At 34.7% G+C, this 19,479-nt stretch overlaps 1 protein-coding gene across 2 annotated transcripts in view; it reads right to left on the minus strand.

The window, feature by feature from the left end:
* LRP12 (LDL receptor related protein 12) overlaps window positions 1-19,479 on the minus strand; it is a 74,028-nt gene that overhangs the window by 34,976 nt on the left and 19,573 nt on the right. The window contains exon 2 of one of the 2 annotated variants that reach the window (XM_053559394.1): window positions 4,458-4,514. The exons of the other annotated variant lie outside the window; for it this stretch is intronic. Coding sequence (XP_053415369.1) covers window positions 4,458-4,514 — 57 coding nt within the window. The remainder of the gene's footprint in view (window positions 1-4,457; window positions 4,515-19,479) is intronic. 2 annotated transcript variants of the gene reach the window in all.

Here is a 19,479-nt window from a genome sequence, read left to right on the forward strand (position 1 = left end):
GCCGGAGGTGGGGCCCTGGCCAAAAACCACAAAAAAAAAAAAAAAAAGGATATAAAGACTAATGAAAAAAATAAGATATAACGTTACATCTAGAAAGAAGATAAAGTTAGTTATAATTCAAATGCATATGCAACTATTTTTAAGGTATGCACAGAAAAGGCACATGTGAAATAAATCAATATGCCATTATTAATTAGATTATACTAAGATTAATGACTGGCTTTTTAAAATTCTTTTGTTTTTGAATTTTTCTAGATATTAATACAACTTGTATAGAATTTGTAAAAACAAAAAACTTAATTTGGAAGTAATTAATAGTAGGGAGAACATAAACTATTTCTAGAATTATCTTGTGTCAAATCAACATCATAGATTATAAACTAAGTTTAAAGTAGTTATACTAAAAAAATTTGTTTAATGCGTACAAAAGCCTTGTCATAAATCAACCTGACCTAAAATATGTTTTACTCCATGTAGCAGATGAGCAGTAATCTAGCTAGTAACAAAATTCAGACATTAAAATACTCATGAGACACGTACCATAATTTATACTCTTTGAAAAATCATTAAAATAGCCTTCCTATGTTTTAATGTAAATAATTACTTGGCAGTTTCTGTAATTTCATAATGATTTTCAGAACTCTTAGCCTTACAAAAATACCATTTGTCTTTTCTCCTTTTTCTAATTTATACATGAAGAGAGATTTAAAATTCTAGACCATGAAAAGTTCCCAATTAAAGAAAAAAAGCATTAAAAAAAATCTTATCCAATAATTCTTTCCTTTTATATAATCACCAGATACATATTTATTTTTTTCTTTTACTTCCTAAGAGTGAACACATACTTATTTTTTTGTAATTTAACTGAAATTACTTATGTCAATCTATAGCATAAGAAACAGCAAAAGGCAAAGACATGTCTCTTGGCAAGAATTTGAAAAGAAAGATGAAAGTGTGCAGAATATTAAAAATATAAAAAATTCATTCCAAGCACAAGAACCAAAAATATATTATCAATCAGAAATTAATAATTTCAAAATAATTCATAAGTAAACAAAACTAAGAATTTAGGACTATTCCTAATTAATAACATAAGAAAAGTTAATATTAAGTCATATACTGCTCACAGGATATTCTCACTTAATACATGTAAGCTCAATATTTGCCACAGGACTTAGTATATTAATAGCACATGACAGATTCATTCTGCATATTTACTTCTGATATTAAATGATAGGTTAACTGAAAAAATAATGTTTCACTCATTGCTTACTTCCACCCTTCTAGGGACAAAGTCCGTATCAGGTGAATTTAATTCATTGACAGACAGGGTGACCACACATCCTCATTTTGTGGTCACCACACAGCCCTGATTTTGTCAGTGGTGCCGGCATAATTAAAAATAGTGTACTCTTTCACTTTCAAAGTGTCCTGATTTGGATAATAAATAACCCGATAACACTAACTGTAGAAAAGTTAAAATTTTTCTAAAATTGTCAGTATACTTGCCAAAGTGCAAACAATGACTAAGGAGGGCACTAAGGACTGGCAGATGGAGTAGCATCCGCTGTCAAAGGAGCAGTGAAGAACAGGAATAGGTACCCCCACAGCACACCCAAGTGCCTCACCACATCTGTTGCTTGCTGGTCTCAAGGGAAAGCAAATCCTACATTTAGAGGTTTTTCCAAAGGCTAGTTCTCCACTCATACCAGCACTGAAGGGGGCCTAGTTTCTACAGGGGATATAAGGATTTCAGACAGCTTGTATCATATTAAACATTACATTCGTAGTGCCACGCTGGCCATATAAAAAACGCAAAGAATCTGTGTACACAAAAGCAGCTTTGGAGGCAGCATCCATTTATTTTTTTCATAGTAGAATTAGAACAGGTCAGACTAGGAAAAGTAATTATTAATAAAGTTTCACTGAGCTCTGAAATGGAGGCATAAATAAGTATAAATACATTTAGTTAAAACACACATTTTGTTATGGGATAAACTATGTCACCACTCTGTGTTAAAGTCCTAACCCCAATACTTCTTCAGAGTGTAGCTGTATTTGGAGAGACAAGGATATTAAAAAGGCAGTTAAGTTAAAAGAGGTCAGGTGGGTGGCCCTAACACAGTATGACTGACGTCCTTACCAGAAGGAGATTAGGACAACCACACACACAGGGACACTCACCTACAAGCGAAGAGAGAACTCACAAGAATCCAACCCTACTTGACATCTTATGATCAGAATTCTAGCCTCCAAAATCATGAGAAAACAAATTTCTGTTAAGTTAACCAGTGTATGGTACTTTGTTATGGTAACCCTACAAAATTAATATACATTTCTAAATACATATTTGAAATTCAAAAGCAAGGAAAAAGGGTACTATCAATGTTCATCAGAAGCCTAGTAGTCTAATTTCAAGCAAACAGATAAAAATAAGAAGTAGAATCTAATCTTGATGAGCTGACATAAGGTTCAGAATTTAAGTACATACACTGAATCTGTCCAAATTTCCATAACTTCTCATATTTCATATTAATCTGCATAATTCAGCAAATCAGTATTTTGCAGATGACCAATGTATATTATAAAATCATACATTATAAGGAAACCAATTCAAAGGGCAAGAAAAGCCAATTAGATTTTAATGTAACAGAGTGTACAAAAAGTTGACTGATATTTTCAGATTCCACACTGCCACTAACTACCACTTGTTGAGTTCTGGTTTAGTATTAAAGAATACGCACAATTATATAAAAAAATCTTTTAAAATACTCCTCTCTTTTTCAATTACAAATCAGCGTGAGGTTGGAATGTCTTCACTTATGTGAAATAAAACATTATGTTGCAAAAGAATGAATGCAGAAATAGATGTGAGAATCTGTCTTCAAGGCGATTAAAGACTTTACAAAATTATCAAACAATGCTATCTTTTTTATTAATGTTTTATGTAATAAAAATATTTTTCATAGAATTACATACCGATACAAATAATACAATACATTCATTACTTTTTTTTAAATTAAATCAATAAGTTTTAAAACAAATTCCAAATTTTAATTTCTAGTACAGAAAATATCGGTAGCTAGAGTCCGCATAAACAAAAACTCTTGGAAATCCTCATATGGACTGAATTGTACACCCACCCCCAAAACCCATATATGTTGAAACCTTAAGTCCCTGGAGATAGAACCTCTAAGGTGGTAACAGGATAAATAAGGTCATAAGGGTGGGCCACTAATCCAACAGGATGGATGTTCTTCTGAGAAGACACAGGAGACCTCTCTCTTTTTCTAGACACACCACAGAAAAAAAGCTGTGTAAGGCAAGAAGATAGCCATCTATAAGCCAGGAAGAGAAGTCTCACCAGGAACTAACCCTGCCAACATCTTGATCTTGGACTTCTGGCTTCCAGAATTGTGAGAAAATTAATATGTTATTTATGCTACCCCATATATTTTGTTATAGCAACCCAAGCAGATGAATAGTCCTCAATATTTTTTAAAAGCTTAAAAGAGTACCAAGACCAAAAATTTTGGAAACTACTAAATTTGGTTGTGAAAATTAAGATACATCTGTAAATAATCTTACTCCACAGTTTCAACTTGGAAAAGCAATATAATTCTCATTAGCTATTGAAAATGTATAGGAAAAAATGAAGTGTTTTTAAAATACCCTTATTTTCATGCGATATATAAAATTATATATCATGTGAAAACATATTTTAAAAAGTGAATCAAATTATGAAGGAATTAATATGGGTACTGAGGCACTTGCTTTTCATTTTTAGGAAACCAGGCTTGTCAATGTGTTTGACTAGTGCATACTAACCCTTAGAGTATTGTTAACTCTATTAACTTTCTGACACAAAGTCATACACAAAACAAAGAGCAAATCTTCCATTTTGCTTATGTAAGGAAAACCACCAAATTACAAGAGGACACAAAGAATCAATTGATGAATTAATGAATACACTACTTATACACACACAAGTATGTTGCTGGAGGTGCTTTTAATAGCAAATAAACTATGCACTCAAGTACAATAGTTTTAAGTAGACTAGTACTCTATCTAAAAATCAAGCAAAATACTTAATTTCTAAGGCTCTAATCCTAGGGACAGCATTCAAATTATATTTTAATAAGTGTCATTTCATATAACTTTGTAAAGAAAGAGAATACTAATTTAACTTGAGTTAACTTTTCTCTTGTTTCAATGTTTGTATGAAAAAATAATTATGCAGTCCATTTGGAAGAGTATAATCAATCCATGGGCATGCAAGTATCAATTTTATCTTATGAGAATTTCTCCATGTTCCAGTTACTTCATTCCTTATTACATGCTGCAAAAAGCAGTAATAATTTTTATAGCCAAATATCACTTCTTAAGATACCAGGTGGCTTTCAATATTTACCATATAAGTCATGCATGAAATTTAAACATTACAAAAAATGACTTACCAGTTGACACTCCTGAAATATGCACATTTTCAGAATGTTCTGCAAGAGCACCATTTCCTAAAATCAAACATAATGAATAAACTAATTTCCAAGACAAAATTTATAAAAATTTTTCAGATCTTCCTTTTAAAAGAAAAACATAGAGCTACTTTTAATATTCAGAAACTTAAAGTTTCTTATTATCTTCAAAATATATTAAGATGCCCCAAATCATAATAACAACAGGGAAAACAAAACATCTTAGAAATCACAACAATGTAGCATTAAAATATAAAGGTCAAATAAAGATCTGATTAGCACCACTAAGAATTTTCCATCAATTAATAATCAAAATGAACACAGTACTACTACTAGAAAGAGACTATAGCTTTTTAAAATTAGCATTCTTCTAAGCGCATGTCCAATCAGCCTCAAGTCAGCATAATTACTTACTACTATTTTATAATTAGTAAATTTACTATTTTATAATTAGTAAATGTATATAATTACTTACTATTAGGGCCAACATGTGTGGCCCTAATAGTAAAAAAGAGTCTTTCATTGTTTTCTAAATATTTCAACCTTTTCTCACTGACAACTCTAATAGTCTTAAGGGCATGGACAGAATTATATTCTACCCTGGTAGCTGCTAATATAAATAATTTTATTCCACAGACCTAGGCACATAGAAAAATTCAAATAAATAGCATCTGACAAAATAAGTGTGGTTTAAAAAGACTTCCAGTTGAAGTACTGATACTTTATTTCCTCAAATTAATACAGTGTCTCTTCAGGTATTCAAGTGTCTTTTTAAAAATTGCATTTTATAAATTATTTCCTCCTACTTCTGCTCTTTCTTGTATAAATTGTTCACTGTTACTTCCAAATTTTTGTCTCTCTCTGCCCATTAGTTGGATCTCCCATCACAACAGCTCAGGAACACAGCAGACACGAGAAGAATTCTCCTTGGAGTGGAGTGGAAGAGGATGAGGCTAGTTGGGAAAAGCTAAGGCAAAAGCAGAACTCTCTTTCGTGGTTGAAAGTAGAAAAACATGGCAAATGTTGTAATTAACAACTTTTCTTTTACAGCTATCACAGATCTACAACTGCTTGATTATTGTACAGCACCTCCCACTGCACTAACAGAACCTGTGTTTATCTGGCTTACCATTGTATGCACACTCCTGGAACAGAGGAGGTACTCAAATAGTTGATGGGTGAAAAAATGAGAGATGTCATGATGATTAAAATGAAATCAGGCCGGCTAAGCATTTGATATAGTGCCTGGCACACAGCACTAACTGCTATTCATTTTTGTAACTGTGTAAAGTATGTTATTGTTAAAGAATAAAATAATAATGCTAAAAAAATATTTTTAGTTCAACTACAGATAGCCGTATCTTTCAAAATGAAATGTTGTTTCCCTCAATTAAGAATCATATAGAAGAAATGATTAAATAAGCGTGTAAGCTGTATTAAGTACACAAAAAAATCTGACTATAGTTATTTTAAGTAGTATGCATTAATATCACACAGGGCAAAATTTCTTTTTCCCAGCAATGTTAAGTGCTATGTACAGGGCGGACACCCTAGTACATAGAATAGAAAGTACTAGAAAAACCCTACCCATTTATTTACGTACTATCACAGATAACTTATAAAAATAGGTACCAGAAAGACATAAAATTGCAATAAAACACCTAATAAGGTTTGCCAAAGGTCAGTATGAAGTGCCTAAATTCTTGCTCCTCATACACAGGAAAGCAGTATTGGCCATCTTGGGAGTTTATCAGAAATGAAGAGACCCAGGCCCATCCCAGATTATTGAATCTGAACTTGTATTTCAACAGATCCTCCTGTACTCCCTGTCATTTATATGTACATTGAAGTTTGAGAACACTGATGAGGTTATGGCTTAAACTTTCTACTTCTATATTATCATATTAAATTATGCTCAGGAGATTTTCAACATTAGATTCTTTTTTTTTCAAGAGACACGAGTGGCAGCTCATGTCTGTAATCCTAGCATTCTGGGAGGATCCCTTCAGCTCAGGAGTTCAAGACCAGCCCAAGCAAGAGCAAAACCTTGTCTCTACTAAAAAAATAGAAAATTAGCTGAGCACTGTGGTGGGCACCTGTAGTTCCAGCTACTCAGGAGGCTGACACAGGAGGATCACTTGAACCCGGGAGTTTGAGATTGCTGTGAGCTATGATAATGCTATGGCACTTTCAATGGGCAACGAAGCAAGACTTTGTTTCAAAAAAAGAAAAGAGAGAGAGAAAGAGAGAGAAACAAACAGGAGTCTCAATGTGTTGCTCAGATGAACTCGACTCCTGGGCTCAAGCAATCCCACCATCTTAGCTTCTTGAGGAGGTGGAACAGCAAGCACACATTATGGCACACATTAAATCTTTTTCTAATTCAGTACAAGTTCAATGTTTTTATATCTTTACATTTCCTGTAGTATTATGTTTGTAAGATTTTATGTTTAAAATGTCTTGGAAATAAGGATATGATGACAATGAACTACTTAGTATATTACTCAAAGTACAAATACAATACTAAATAAACACAGCTCCTAGTAGTCAGAGAATAAATCATATCCCTTAAAAAACAAGCAAGGATCTTGACGAATCCAACTGCTGAGCATCTCAGTGAATGTTCATTCATGCAGATGAAAAGAATTTTCTCTGTCCTAAAATTAGCTTGAACCACTGATATAAGAGCTTATGACATAGAAAAGAAGCTCTCAGACCACATGGTTCACAAGAGAAAATATAAAGGTTTGAAGGGATTCAGAATTCCAGGGGAAAAAAAGCCAGAAGAAATTCTACACTAATATTTTTACTGAAGCTTTATTGAAATGTATTTCATATACCATAACATTCACATTTTTAAATGGTGCAATTGGTGGTTTTTAGTATACTCAAGAAACCATACAATCAACCCCACTATCTACTGTCAGAACATTATGTCATGCTCAAAACAAAGATTGCACGTCTTAGCTATTATTTACCTTTTCTGTCTTCCCTCAGCCCCTGGCAATAACTAATCTGGTTTCTGTCTTCCTGGATTTATTTGCCTATTCTGACCATTTCAAATAAATGGAATTACACAAGACATGATCTTTTGTGTCTGTCATCTTTCACCTAGCACTATCCTCTCACGGTCACCCATGTTGGAGCATGACTCAGTACTTCATTCCTTGTTATGGCCGAATAATATTCCATTGTAGGAATATACTTCATTTTGTTTACCTGTTCACCTGTTGACAAGACATTTGGATATTTTCCACTTTTTGTGAATAGTACTGCTAAAATATTTGTGCACAAGTTTTTGTGTAAATACATGCTTTCAATTCCCTTGAGTATACACTCAATACAGGGTGTCGCAATAGTTGCCACACATAGGGAAAATGGAAAGTATTTACAAAAATAGGAAATACTACAAAATATTTATAAAATGTTCTTTACGTGTTGGTATAGACGAAAAGCCTATATGTAAAACTTTTATCCTGATTATTTCTGTGAGAGTAAAGTAAAAGTCTTTGGGAGACAGAATGGAAAATCCTGGCTAGCACTCCATTGTTGTTATAGGCCTGGTCATGTAAGAGACAGGGCTTGCTGACTTTTGGCCTGTGCACGGAGGAAGAGCTTGAAGGTAGGCTCTGTGTATGTCAGGAATTCCCAAACTGCTCCCTAAAGATGGATGACTGCCTCCAGATGGTCTGTTAAAGGTCAAGCATTGTAGCTCTTTGGTCCCCCAGAGTTCTGTCTTGTGTCTGTTTGATCTCCTGGAGCTTTGGTTTTTATGGTTTGTTACTTCTGGTTACTTAGCATAAGAAACACCTTTAGATAAGGTTGGAAGTGTTGTTATTGGCTAAGCAGTAGACATCCTGACGCCAGGTGGTTAGGACCTGGGTCCTTGAGTTAGAGCTATTAGATTATTGATTTATGATGCGTACGTGCAGTACTGCCTATGAAAGTTGTGGTTAAATAAAGATTTCTTGTCACACACCAGAGAGACGGTGATCCTCCTTTTCTGTTAGACAATTTCAATTGCAGGACTTATACTCTGCGACATCGCTTGCATTCACCTCACACAACATGTTGGCTACCTCTTTGTGAAGTACTGTAATGAATATTTTGTAAAGAAAGGTATAATTAGCTACAATTTTACATTTTCCCTATGTATGGCAATTGCTGGGACACTCTGTAGAGTAGAATTGTGGGTCATATGACAACTCTATGTTAAGCTTTCTGAGGAACCGACAAACTGTTTTCCAAATTGCTATACCATTTCACATTCCCACCAGCAACATGTAAGGGTTAAATTTCTCTACATACTTGCCAACATTTGTTATTGTCCATCTGTCATTTTAGCCATCCTAGTGGGTATGAAGTGATACATGTATCTAATTATTGTTCTGATTTACATTTCTCTACTGAGTAAGGATGTGGTTCTTTTCAGGTGCTTAATGGCCATTTCTTGTACATTTTTGGGAGAACTGTCCATTAAGATACTTTGCCCATTTCTTAATTGTTGGATTATTTGTCTTTTTGTTGAGTTATAAGAGTTCTTTATACATTGTGGATATTTCCTCCCCTTCTAGAGTTTGACTTTTCACTTTCTTGATGGTGTACTTTGAAGCACAAGTGTCTCTGATTTTGAGATAGTCCAATTCATCCATTTTCCTCTCTTGATAGTTGTACTTTGGTCATACTTTATCAATAAACAGTTGACACTTGAACAATGTGGAGGTCTGGGGTGCTGATCCCCTGGCAGTCAAAACCTACCTATAGGTTTTTTGACTCTCCCACACTTAACTAGTTATAGCCTACTGTTGACCAGAAGCCTTGCTAATAACACAAACAGTTCATTAACATATTTTCTGTGTTATGTGTATTAGACACTGTATTCTTACAATAAAGATAGCAAGAGGAAAGAAAACATCATTAAGAAGATCATAAGGAAGAGAAAATATATTTACTATCCTAAATGGAGGTAGATAATAATAAAGTTTTCATCCTTATCATCTTCACACTGGGTGGAGGTGAAGATGGTCTTGCTGTGTCAGTGGTGGCAGAGGTGGAAGAAAATCCACATACAAGTGGACTCACACAGTTTAAACTTGTATCGTTCAAGAGTCAACTGTATTTATACATTGCTGGATTTGGTTTGCTGGTATTTTGTTATGTATATTTTGCATTTATATAAATAAGAGAAATTGATCTATTGATCTGTGCTTTTCTCATTTTTGGTTTCAGCATTAACATTGGCATCATAGAATGAGTTAGAAAATGTTTGTAAAAGGTATGTATGTATTTACAGAATATGCACACATAAATATATACATACACATACTGGGTGCTATTACTTATGTATTTTCTTCTTGTTTAAGGAAATAAGCTTTTAAATCTAATACATATTTAAGTTACAGGAATACCTCGTTTTACTGTACTTTGCTTTCCTGCACTTCAGGATATTGTTTTTTAACAAACTGAAGGTTTGTGGAAACCCGTGTGAAGCAAGTCTGTTCATACCACTTTTCCAATCCCATGTGTTCACTTTAGGTCTCTGTGCCACATTTTGGTAATTCTTATAATATTTCAAACATTTTCTTTATTATATTGGAAGTGGTTATCTGTGATCTGTGATATCTGATGTTATTACTCTAACTGCTCTGCACTGCCATGAACTACACCAATATAAGACAGTAAACAACTGATAAATTGTTTGTGTGTTCTGACTACTCCACTGACCAGATGTTCCCCATCTCTCTCCCTCTCCTTGGGCCTCTCTATTCCCTGAAACAACAATATTAAAATTAGGCCAATTAATTACCCTACAACAGTCTGTAAGTGTTCATGTGAAAGAGTTGCACATTTCTCACATTGAAACAAAAGCTAGAAATGATTAAGATTTCTAATGAGGAAGGCATGATAAAAGGTGAGATAAGCTAAAAAAGCTAGTCCTCTTGTGCTAGTTAGCCAACCTGTGAATCCAAAGGAAGTATTCTTAAAGGAAATCAAAAGTGCTACTCTATGGAACACACAAATGATAGAAAGGCAAAAGAGCCTTAACTGATAATGAGAAAGATTCAGTGTTCTGCATAGAAGCTAAAACCAGCCACAATATTTCCAAAACCTAATCTGGAGCAGGGCCCTAACTCTCTTCATTTCTATGATGGCTAAGAAAGAAAGTTGTAAAAGAAAAGACTGAAACTAGAAGAGGCCGGTTCATGAAGTTTAAGGAAAGAATCCATCTCCACAACATGAAAATGGAGGGCAAAATAGCAAGTGCTAATGGAGAAACTGCAGCAAGTTATCCAGAAGATCTAGGTAACATCACTGATGGAGGCGGCTACACAACACAACAGATCTTCAGTATAGACAAAACAGCTTTCTACTGGAAGAAAATGCCATGTAGGACTTTCATAGCAAGAAAGGGAAAATCAGTGCCTGGCTTCAAAGGACCAGCTGACTCTCTCGTTAGGGGCTTAACATAGTTGGTGACTTTATTTATTTATTTGAGACAGAGTCTCACTTTGTTGCCCTCAGTAGAGTGCCGTGGCATCACAGCTCACAGCAACCTCCAGCTCTTGGGCTTAGGCGATTCTCTTGCCTCAGCCTCCCGAGTAGCTGGGATTACAGGTGCCCGCCACAATATCTGGCTATTTTGTTGTTGTTGTTGCAATTTGGCTGGGGCTGTGTTTGAACCTGCCACCCTTGGTATATCGAGCCGGCACCCTACTCACTGAGCCACAGGCGCTGCCCAATTTGGTGACTTTAAGTTGAAGCCGAAGCTCATTTACCATTTCAAAAATTCTAAGGCCCTAAGAATTAGGCTAAGTCTACTCTACCAGTGGCCTATAAATGGAAAAAACAAAGCCTGTTTGATAGCACTTTTTGTTTTTTGATAGCACTTCTGTTTATAGCATGGTTTACATAGCATTTTAAGCTCACTGTTGAGACCTACTACTTAGAAATAGATTCCCTTTTACAAAATGAGCATTGCTGAGGTATAATTTATATGCAAAAATATTCATTAATTTCAAAGGCAAAATTTATATTCTAACAAATATACACAGTCCTGCAACCACCGCTACAAACAAGAACATTTCCATCACCCAAAAAAGGTCTCTGGTGCCTCTTCATAGTCAACCCCCTTCTCATATGTTCAAAGCCAGACAACCCCTGATCACAGAAAGTTAACATTTAATAAGCAGTATGCACTGCACTGAACTTGTGATGTATTATAAAATCTTCCTCCTAAAATTGTAAGAATAGATACCATCATCCTCATGTTATGAATAAAGAAAATGACACGGGTGAAGTAACTCACCCAAATGGTAAGGACAGACCCAAATCCAGACTTACCTAATTCTAACATTAAAAACTAAAACGTATTTACCTAAAAATATTGAATTTCTTGGTTTCCTTTGGAAAAAAACATTAGTGTTTACATATATTTCTGCACGCATACCTTCTATCGTCATTCTGAGTCTCACACCAGGCCCTCTACATTCATTTGAGTTACCTTCCCCAGTCTTTGTATATATTTAAGTTGGTGTTATTTTGTGAGACCATTTCTTTTAAAATTAAGAAACAAAAAACATGTAAAACAGCCAAGTTACACATGTACAAAATATGTGGAAGTATACATATTAAATTGCTAACACTACTTACCCACTCCCCTCACTCCCACCCCCAAAATAGGGAGGAGAAGCAGACATGATTAGATTTGGTTCTTGATACATTTATATAATATTCATCTTGTTAAGGTATTATCACTTTTGTAACTAATGTGGACCGAAATACGTTCCAGATGCTACCTTCTGAAAAAAATACTACATAAAATTCTATAGCTATACAGATTGAAATTTCTCTTTAAAACATTGTAATAAAAACATGATTCCAGGTGATGTCTTTTTCTTAATATTAGCAAACCAGTACAATAACTATCATTTAGTACAAATATAGTATTTTTAAGAAACGGAGTTTTACACTGTTGCCCAGGCTGGAGTGCAGTGGCATAATCAGAGCTCACAGCAGACTCAAACTCTTGGGTTCAAGGAATTCTCCTGCCTAAGCCTTTCAAGTTGCTGGGATCGTAGGCACACAACATTGTGCCCAGCTAATTTTTTTTTTTTTTTTTAATTTTTGTAGAGACAAAGTCTTCCTGTGTTGCCTAGGCTAGCCTTGAACTCTTGGCCTCAGCCGCCCAAAGTGCTGGGATTATAGGTCTGAGCCACCACACCCAGCCACATTTAATGTAAATATTAAAATATGCTTGTTATCTTCTATAAAAACAGGTCATTTTAAAAAATGTTCTTATACATGTGATTCAATAAGAAGATGAATTTGTGGCAAATATGTGTCTACAACTTTCCTATTCTTCCTGACATCACTAATAACCCTCATCTCTGTACAGACTAATGAAAACAATTACAAACAGCATTGACTTTTGTATTATAACAAAGATAAAGATAAATAATTTTAATATACAAGTCTGCAGAAAAACAGTCTTTTAAAGGCTGAATTAGAAGAATTAGAAAGCAAAACTGGAAAATCAATCTAAGTTTTCAAAGTACATTTTTAACATTTAAAAGAAATTAGTACGTTGCTAAAAATCACCGTGAAATTTTGTAGAATTAAGATTTTCTTGACCTCAACCCCTGTTTTGGTTTTTGGGGGCAAATACCCTATTGTTGTCTTTTTCCTAGCTTTATTGTTTACTAAATATGAGAGAACAAGTAGTTTGTGTCTGCTTCTAGTGATATCTATGATCAGAGAACACCAAGTTAGGGATAGCAAGTATTTCGCTGATAAGGCAGATGGTTCTTAAGTTCATCAGAGGTTCTATGATGAGAGCCCCAAGGATTTACTAAGTCTATGCACACTCTGGATTCTAGATCATTCATTGGCCCTTCCCTTTGCTTCACCTTCAGAATTCTCCTCTCTTGAGGTTGGCTCTTTTGTTTCCTCTTTAATATACAGGGTTGCCATAAAGTTCATGTGCAATTTTAAATAGTGTGAACTTTATAGCCACCTTGTATATTCAGATATTTCTTGTCCATAAAAAAAAATCAAAAACAAAACACTTTTTTTTTTTTTTTGCCAATGTTACCTCCCTCTTTCTATCTTGTGCTTTCAATTCTCACCCAAAGTTTCTGAAACAAAAATCTATACTCATGAATGGAGCTTTCTTATCTTTATTATTTGCTCCTCAACTTCATCAGTCTAACTTATACCCCCAGCACATTTCTGAAACTCACATGGCAAAAGTTACCAATGACCTACCTATAAAACACCATATTCTCAAAAACATCAACTCTGGATTCAGTTTTCTGATAGTTGGAGAAAACCATATAACTATAAAGAACATTCATCTGGATACCCAAAACTATTGCATAATCTTTAATAAAGCCTTATTCAGCTCTATTGTCCACTCCCTTGAAAACTGTATCAGCTTTTCATTATTCTCTTCAAGTATCCAACCAACTTCCTCAACCATTATTCTTAGTAAATTACTTCCCTTGCCAACTATTCAGGGACCTTTTGGCATATTATCCTCTCCCTTTCTAGAAACTATTTTTTCAACATATAAGTTTTGTTACCAGGGTCTCCCTTTGTTGTCCAGGCTGGAGTACCATGGCACAACCATAGCTCACTGAACCCTTGAACTCCTGGGCTCAAGTGATTCTCCCACCTCTTCCTCCCAAAGTGCTGGGATTACAGGTGTCAGTCATTACACTCAGCCTTCAACATACATGTTTAGTGGCTCAAATACCCTGTGTGGATAGCTTTTACATTTCTACCCTTAATCAGAATCTTAGTCCTGAGGTGCGTGGAAAGTTTTCCTTGATTCCCAGGAGTCACTGAGCATTTATCTTTTGTCAGTCACTGTGGTTGGTACTTTTCATACACTATTTTATGGCACCCCTATAAAGTAGATATTATTCCAATTTTACATGCAGAGAAACTAAGACTTGCTCAATACCAAGCAACTAGTAAGTGGCACTGCCAGGATTCAGGTAGATTTATCCAGCTCAAAGCCCATAATCTTGAAAAATAATAATGGAAGTTAACATGAGAATATACTTTGTACAGATGACGGCCTAAGGAATTTCTGTGCTCCAGTACCTTTAAAGTTCATAATTACATTATGAAGCAGCCGCGATTACTTTTTCTACCCTAAAGATTGTCTTTTTTTTAACTTCCTATTGTACAGTTTGCCTTAACATTTATCTCAGACTCATCACGTGCAAGACTGAACTCCTTTCACCTAACCTCAGTCCGCAACTCCTCTTCCTCATGCACTCCTTACTTTGGTGAATGACACCAACATCTCCCAGTTGTCCACGGAGAAATCTGGAAATCATTCCAGATTCTTCTGTACCATTCCTTCCCTTCCTTCACACACTGTATGTTCTCTTAATTCTCTCCAATCCTATTTCCTTATTTCATGTCTTTGACATTTCTTTTCTGTCTTACTGCATTAAATATAAGCTCCACCAGGATGTAAACACAGAATAGTATCTAGTTCTTATTCGACAGTTGATGAATATTTGCTGAACGTATGAATTAATCAATTAGTTATAAGCCAGTTTTCTGACTTCTGGTCTTGCAGCTCTTTGATCATTTGCCTTGCTCTCTTGTGAATCCCCTCTCATTCTCCACATTACTACTAGAAATCTTTTTTAAGGGCATATCTGATATTAATCTTCAGCTTATAAAACTGAAACTGGTTTAACTCCTATACGTAAGAGTCTCTAAGGCCACCATATTCTGGCTCTTCCCTATCTCATCATCCTTAACTTTTGCTATTCTGTGCCTGCTTTTATCATATACATATATACTTCGGCTTAAGCAATGCTTCAGTACATGTAGTTTCCAAAATACTGATGCTATCTGGAGTAGTCTAGTTCATCAGCACTCGTTACTCCCCTCTTTCAACCCAGTTCAGGAAATACATTTCTGCCCATCTCAGAATGAGTTAGAGTCCTCCTTGATGTTCCCACAATGTATCATATTAGTATATATTGATTCATGAACATACTATGATCATAGTCTTCATCATCTTTGGGGGCTATTAAATTAACTGCCAGTCTCTCATACCAACTTTTGAGGGCCTTACAGGCAAAGAAAGCTCCCTCTCATTTTCTTTCTTCTTGCCTTGCTATTCCCCAGCAATGATCTCCCAGTTTCTGACAAAATGAGATCTCAGGAAATGTAGATTAATGAATCGACAGTATCAGATTTTGAAATTAGGTATAAAACATACTCTGCATAATTAACAATTTGGTTTTATATGTTATAATTTGTTAGGAGAGCAAGAGGTGAGAATGAAAAGGATAAAGTATGGAGAGGGAGTCAGGCATTCTTCTAGTAGTGAGTGAAGCTACAAAGGCAGAGATTTCAGATCCAACTGTGCTCTTGGAGTAAAAGCTTTGGAAAGTTATTTTTTAATCACTCCTCTTCAAAATGTAAAATATTTGGTAAATGACTGTTTAAAGCTCTTGAGCAGCTTCAGTCTTTAGAATGTAAGGGTCGCTGTGTTGGCTTTAGAACTTGTTGGGGAGGAGAGGACACCAAGAAAAATGCATGACGTTTTTACTAGTTTTGGTCTTCAGTGGCTCCTGAATTCTTAACAGCTTACAGTCCATCAATCTAATAAATGTTTAAACAATAATTTTTTTTCTCTCAGCAAATAGGTAGTTTTTCAGTTACCTCTACTATGCCATAAAATTATGTTTCCTGACGTGAAAGAAGAAAAAAAATAGTATAGTATGTACTTCCACAGATTTTAATTTACTTAGCTATTAGAATATTTAAAATAGATATTGTCTCTAGTTTAAAAATGAAGAAATTAAACTTCAAAACTAGTAAAAACTTGCTCAATGACACAGCTAAGAAACAGAATATTCAAACTTACATCTGTTTTATTATAAAGACCATTAATTCATTCACTGTACCTTCCTAAATGTAAATGGGTCTTATTTTGGCTAATAATTTCCTCACTTATAAAACACTTTCCTAATGCATATCCTTTAATTTTAAAGAAATCCCAAGAGTAGCTGATATTCCCCTTTTGAGGCCCAGTAAGTTGAAAAGCAATAATTAAACTGACAGGACTAAATCTCATAGCTTCTGAGGAAGAGAATCACAGTATTAAATACTAGGCTTTTCTGCTACCAAGACAAGATTAGCTCCATCCTTGATAAATGTCCTTCCATTAATCATGTCTTCATACAGTGGAATAGGAGAACACCAAGGGTGTGCTTACACTGACAAAGAAACTAAGGAATTAAGGCATTTAAAAATAAATGATATAAATGTCTTTATGCAATTTGCTTTTTTGACACAGAATCCAAACAAAGCCTCTATGTTTCATTTAGTTGGTGTGCTTAAGTGATACTCTTATTTTCCGTACCGCTGACTTGTTACGGAAACCAGATCAGTTGTCCTGTACAAGTCCCATATCCTGTGGTGCCATTTCCCTTTGGTGTTACTTTGTTCATGTGGCTCAAGGGTTGGCAAGTCTTTTCTGTAGAAGGACAGATGGTAAATATTTTCAGCTTTATGGGTCCCTGTTGCAACTACCCAACTCTGTCACTGTAGTAAAAAGCAGCCATAGACAATACGTAAATGAATCAGAGTTGAAACTCAGGTTGCATGACCGGCAACCCCTGCTATAGAAGCTTGATATAACACAGGTTCAACATTTTTGGCTGGAAAACTTCAGAGCTTATGTTGTATATTTGATATTTATCACAGAAGGAGGCACACACTATCTGTTTGCCCTCCTTTTCAGAAAATTAAGATTAATCAATAGGTAAAGGTAAGATAGACTGATTTCTCCATTGGGGAGTCCTCATATGACCATACTGATGTTTTCAACCACTAACAATCATAGCCTATATAAATAATTTTATTAGAAGTAGCAAAATAATATTCTCATCCTATCGTTACTTCATATTAATTAAAATTCTGCAAAGAAATTTCCCTCCCAGATATTGTCATATTTACAGAAAAAGGAAGAATAAATTCTTTCCTCACAATTGCTTATTTTCAGAGTATGGAGTTAGTGTCCCAACATATTTCCACTGTTATCCAATAAGCACCCAGCAATTCATTGTCATTGTAGTTGGGGTTGTGCTTATATTAATATTTCTTATTGGAAAGCTACCATTATAAACAAGGAGTTTTTATAAATTCAGCGCATTTCACACAAGTGTCTTCAGTGCTCGTTTGCCGTTCAGGGCCTCTCACCTTTGGCCTCTTTCTATCAGCCCCTGTGTCCTTTCACCATGAGACTTGTTTTAGTAGCGTCTTTGCTTTTGGCTGCAACAGCATCTTTTGGTTCATCTTCTGTATTTTCTGCACTAGCCTGGAATCAGTCATTCATCCCATGACCTGTGGATCTTTCTAGTGAAGAATGGTATTTAGAGACCATAGCTGTGGTTCTAGTAGTGCTCAATGCTGTTGTGCTATTATTGCAACATTTCACAGGAAAGTTTAAGAGGATATATAATTTTAAATTCTATGGGCAAAAACTTAAAGTAGTATAATTTCTTGTGGAAAACAAATTCTGGTTCTAATTGTGAGACTTTAAGAAAATAATTTCCTCTGCAGTTTCCTATAAAATATAGGCAAAATAGGGTCTATCTCATAGTTTTGATATAAAGATTAAATCAGTTAATATATATGCAAATCATCAGATCATTAGCATATGGCAGGCATTCAATAAAAATAAGGTATTATTTTAATTTTTATTAGAACTTTAAAAATATTCCAACCTTTGACACAGTAATTCTACTTTTATGAACCATAAAGAAAATAATAAAAATTCAAATAAAAATAAAGGCATGTCAATTATACCATTATTTATAAATGTAAATAAGACAGAAACAATTAAACCACCTAATGTTCAACATTAGAAAACATTTATGAAGAATAAGTGATTTGGAAAAATACAAGTATATGTGACATAATACCAGTAGATCCATAAGCAAAGATTACAATTTCTACATCACAGTCAAGTAGGAACGTGTATTTCAGTGAACCATATTTTTACTTTTGTGTCATTATTGAACATTTGATAAAACAATTTGATTTGTATATATTTAATAAATTCAGTGGTGGCATTTATTTGCATTTCTTTGACTGCTTTTTAAGTTAATCTTTGTTTCTAATTTGTTTCGCCATCCAGTTACTGTTTCTATAAATTATCTTTTGTCCAGGTATCTACTGAGGAAGAAAATTAACATTTAATTTAGAAAGTATTTGAATAAGTTATTTAATAGACTGATAACAAACCTTGAGGGTAGGTAGTATAAAATCCAATAACCTAGCTTCTTGCCATTCAGAAATCTCAATTAATAGCAAACAGAAATTAATTCAGAAAACATTAATGATCTGGCTCATCTATTAGCACCACAAGCAGATGAGCTCTAGCAATAACTTTAGGAAAGTAAATGTATCAGGAATTAATCAGCTTGCTTATGAGCCGCACTGAGTAAGAGGAGTGTCCCTAAGTAAAAGTACAAAGAAGCAGTACATGGCCAAAGGTAACAGCACAGCATTTAGAGCCATGCTATATGGGTTCAAATTGTAGGTCTTCCATTTACTATGTGATTTTAGCTAAGATTCTTAACTTCTCTGTGCCTCAGTTTCCTTATCTGTAAAATGGAAATAGCATCCGGGGTGATAGGATTTGTTATAAGTAAATGAGTTTATCTGCCTATATAATCTAGATAGTCTGAATGTCTCTGCCACCTCAAAATCCCTCTGTTGAAATCCTAAAATGCTAAGCTTACAGTATTAAAAAGTGGGGCCTTTCAACCGTATGAGGTGATTAGGTCATGTGAGCCCTGCCCTCAGAAAGGGGATTAGTGTTCTTATAAAAGAGACCCCAGAGAGGTTGCCCTTTCAACCATTTGAGGACCCAGCTAGAAGGTGCTGTCTGTGAACCAAAAAAAAGGAGCTTTCATCAGACAACGACTCTGCCAGGGGTTTGATCTTGGACTTCTCAGACTCC

The sequence above is a fragment of the Nycticebus coucang genome, chromosome 13 (assembly GCF_027406575.1).
Source record: "Nycticebus coucang isolate mNycCou1 chromosome 13, mNycCou1.pri, whole genome shotgun sequence".
NCBI lineage: Eukaryota > Metazoa > Chordata > Mammalia > Primates > Lorisidae > Nycticebus > Nycticebus coucang.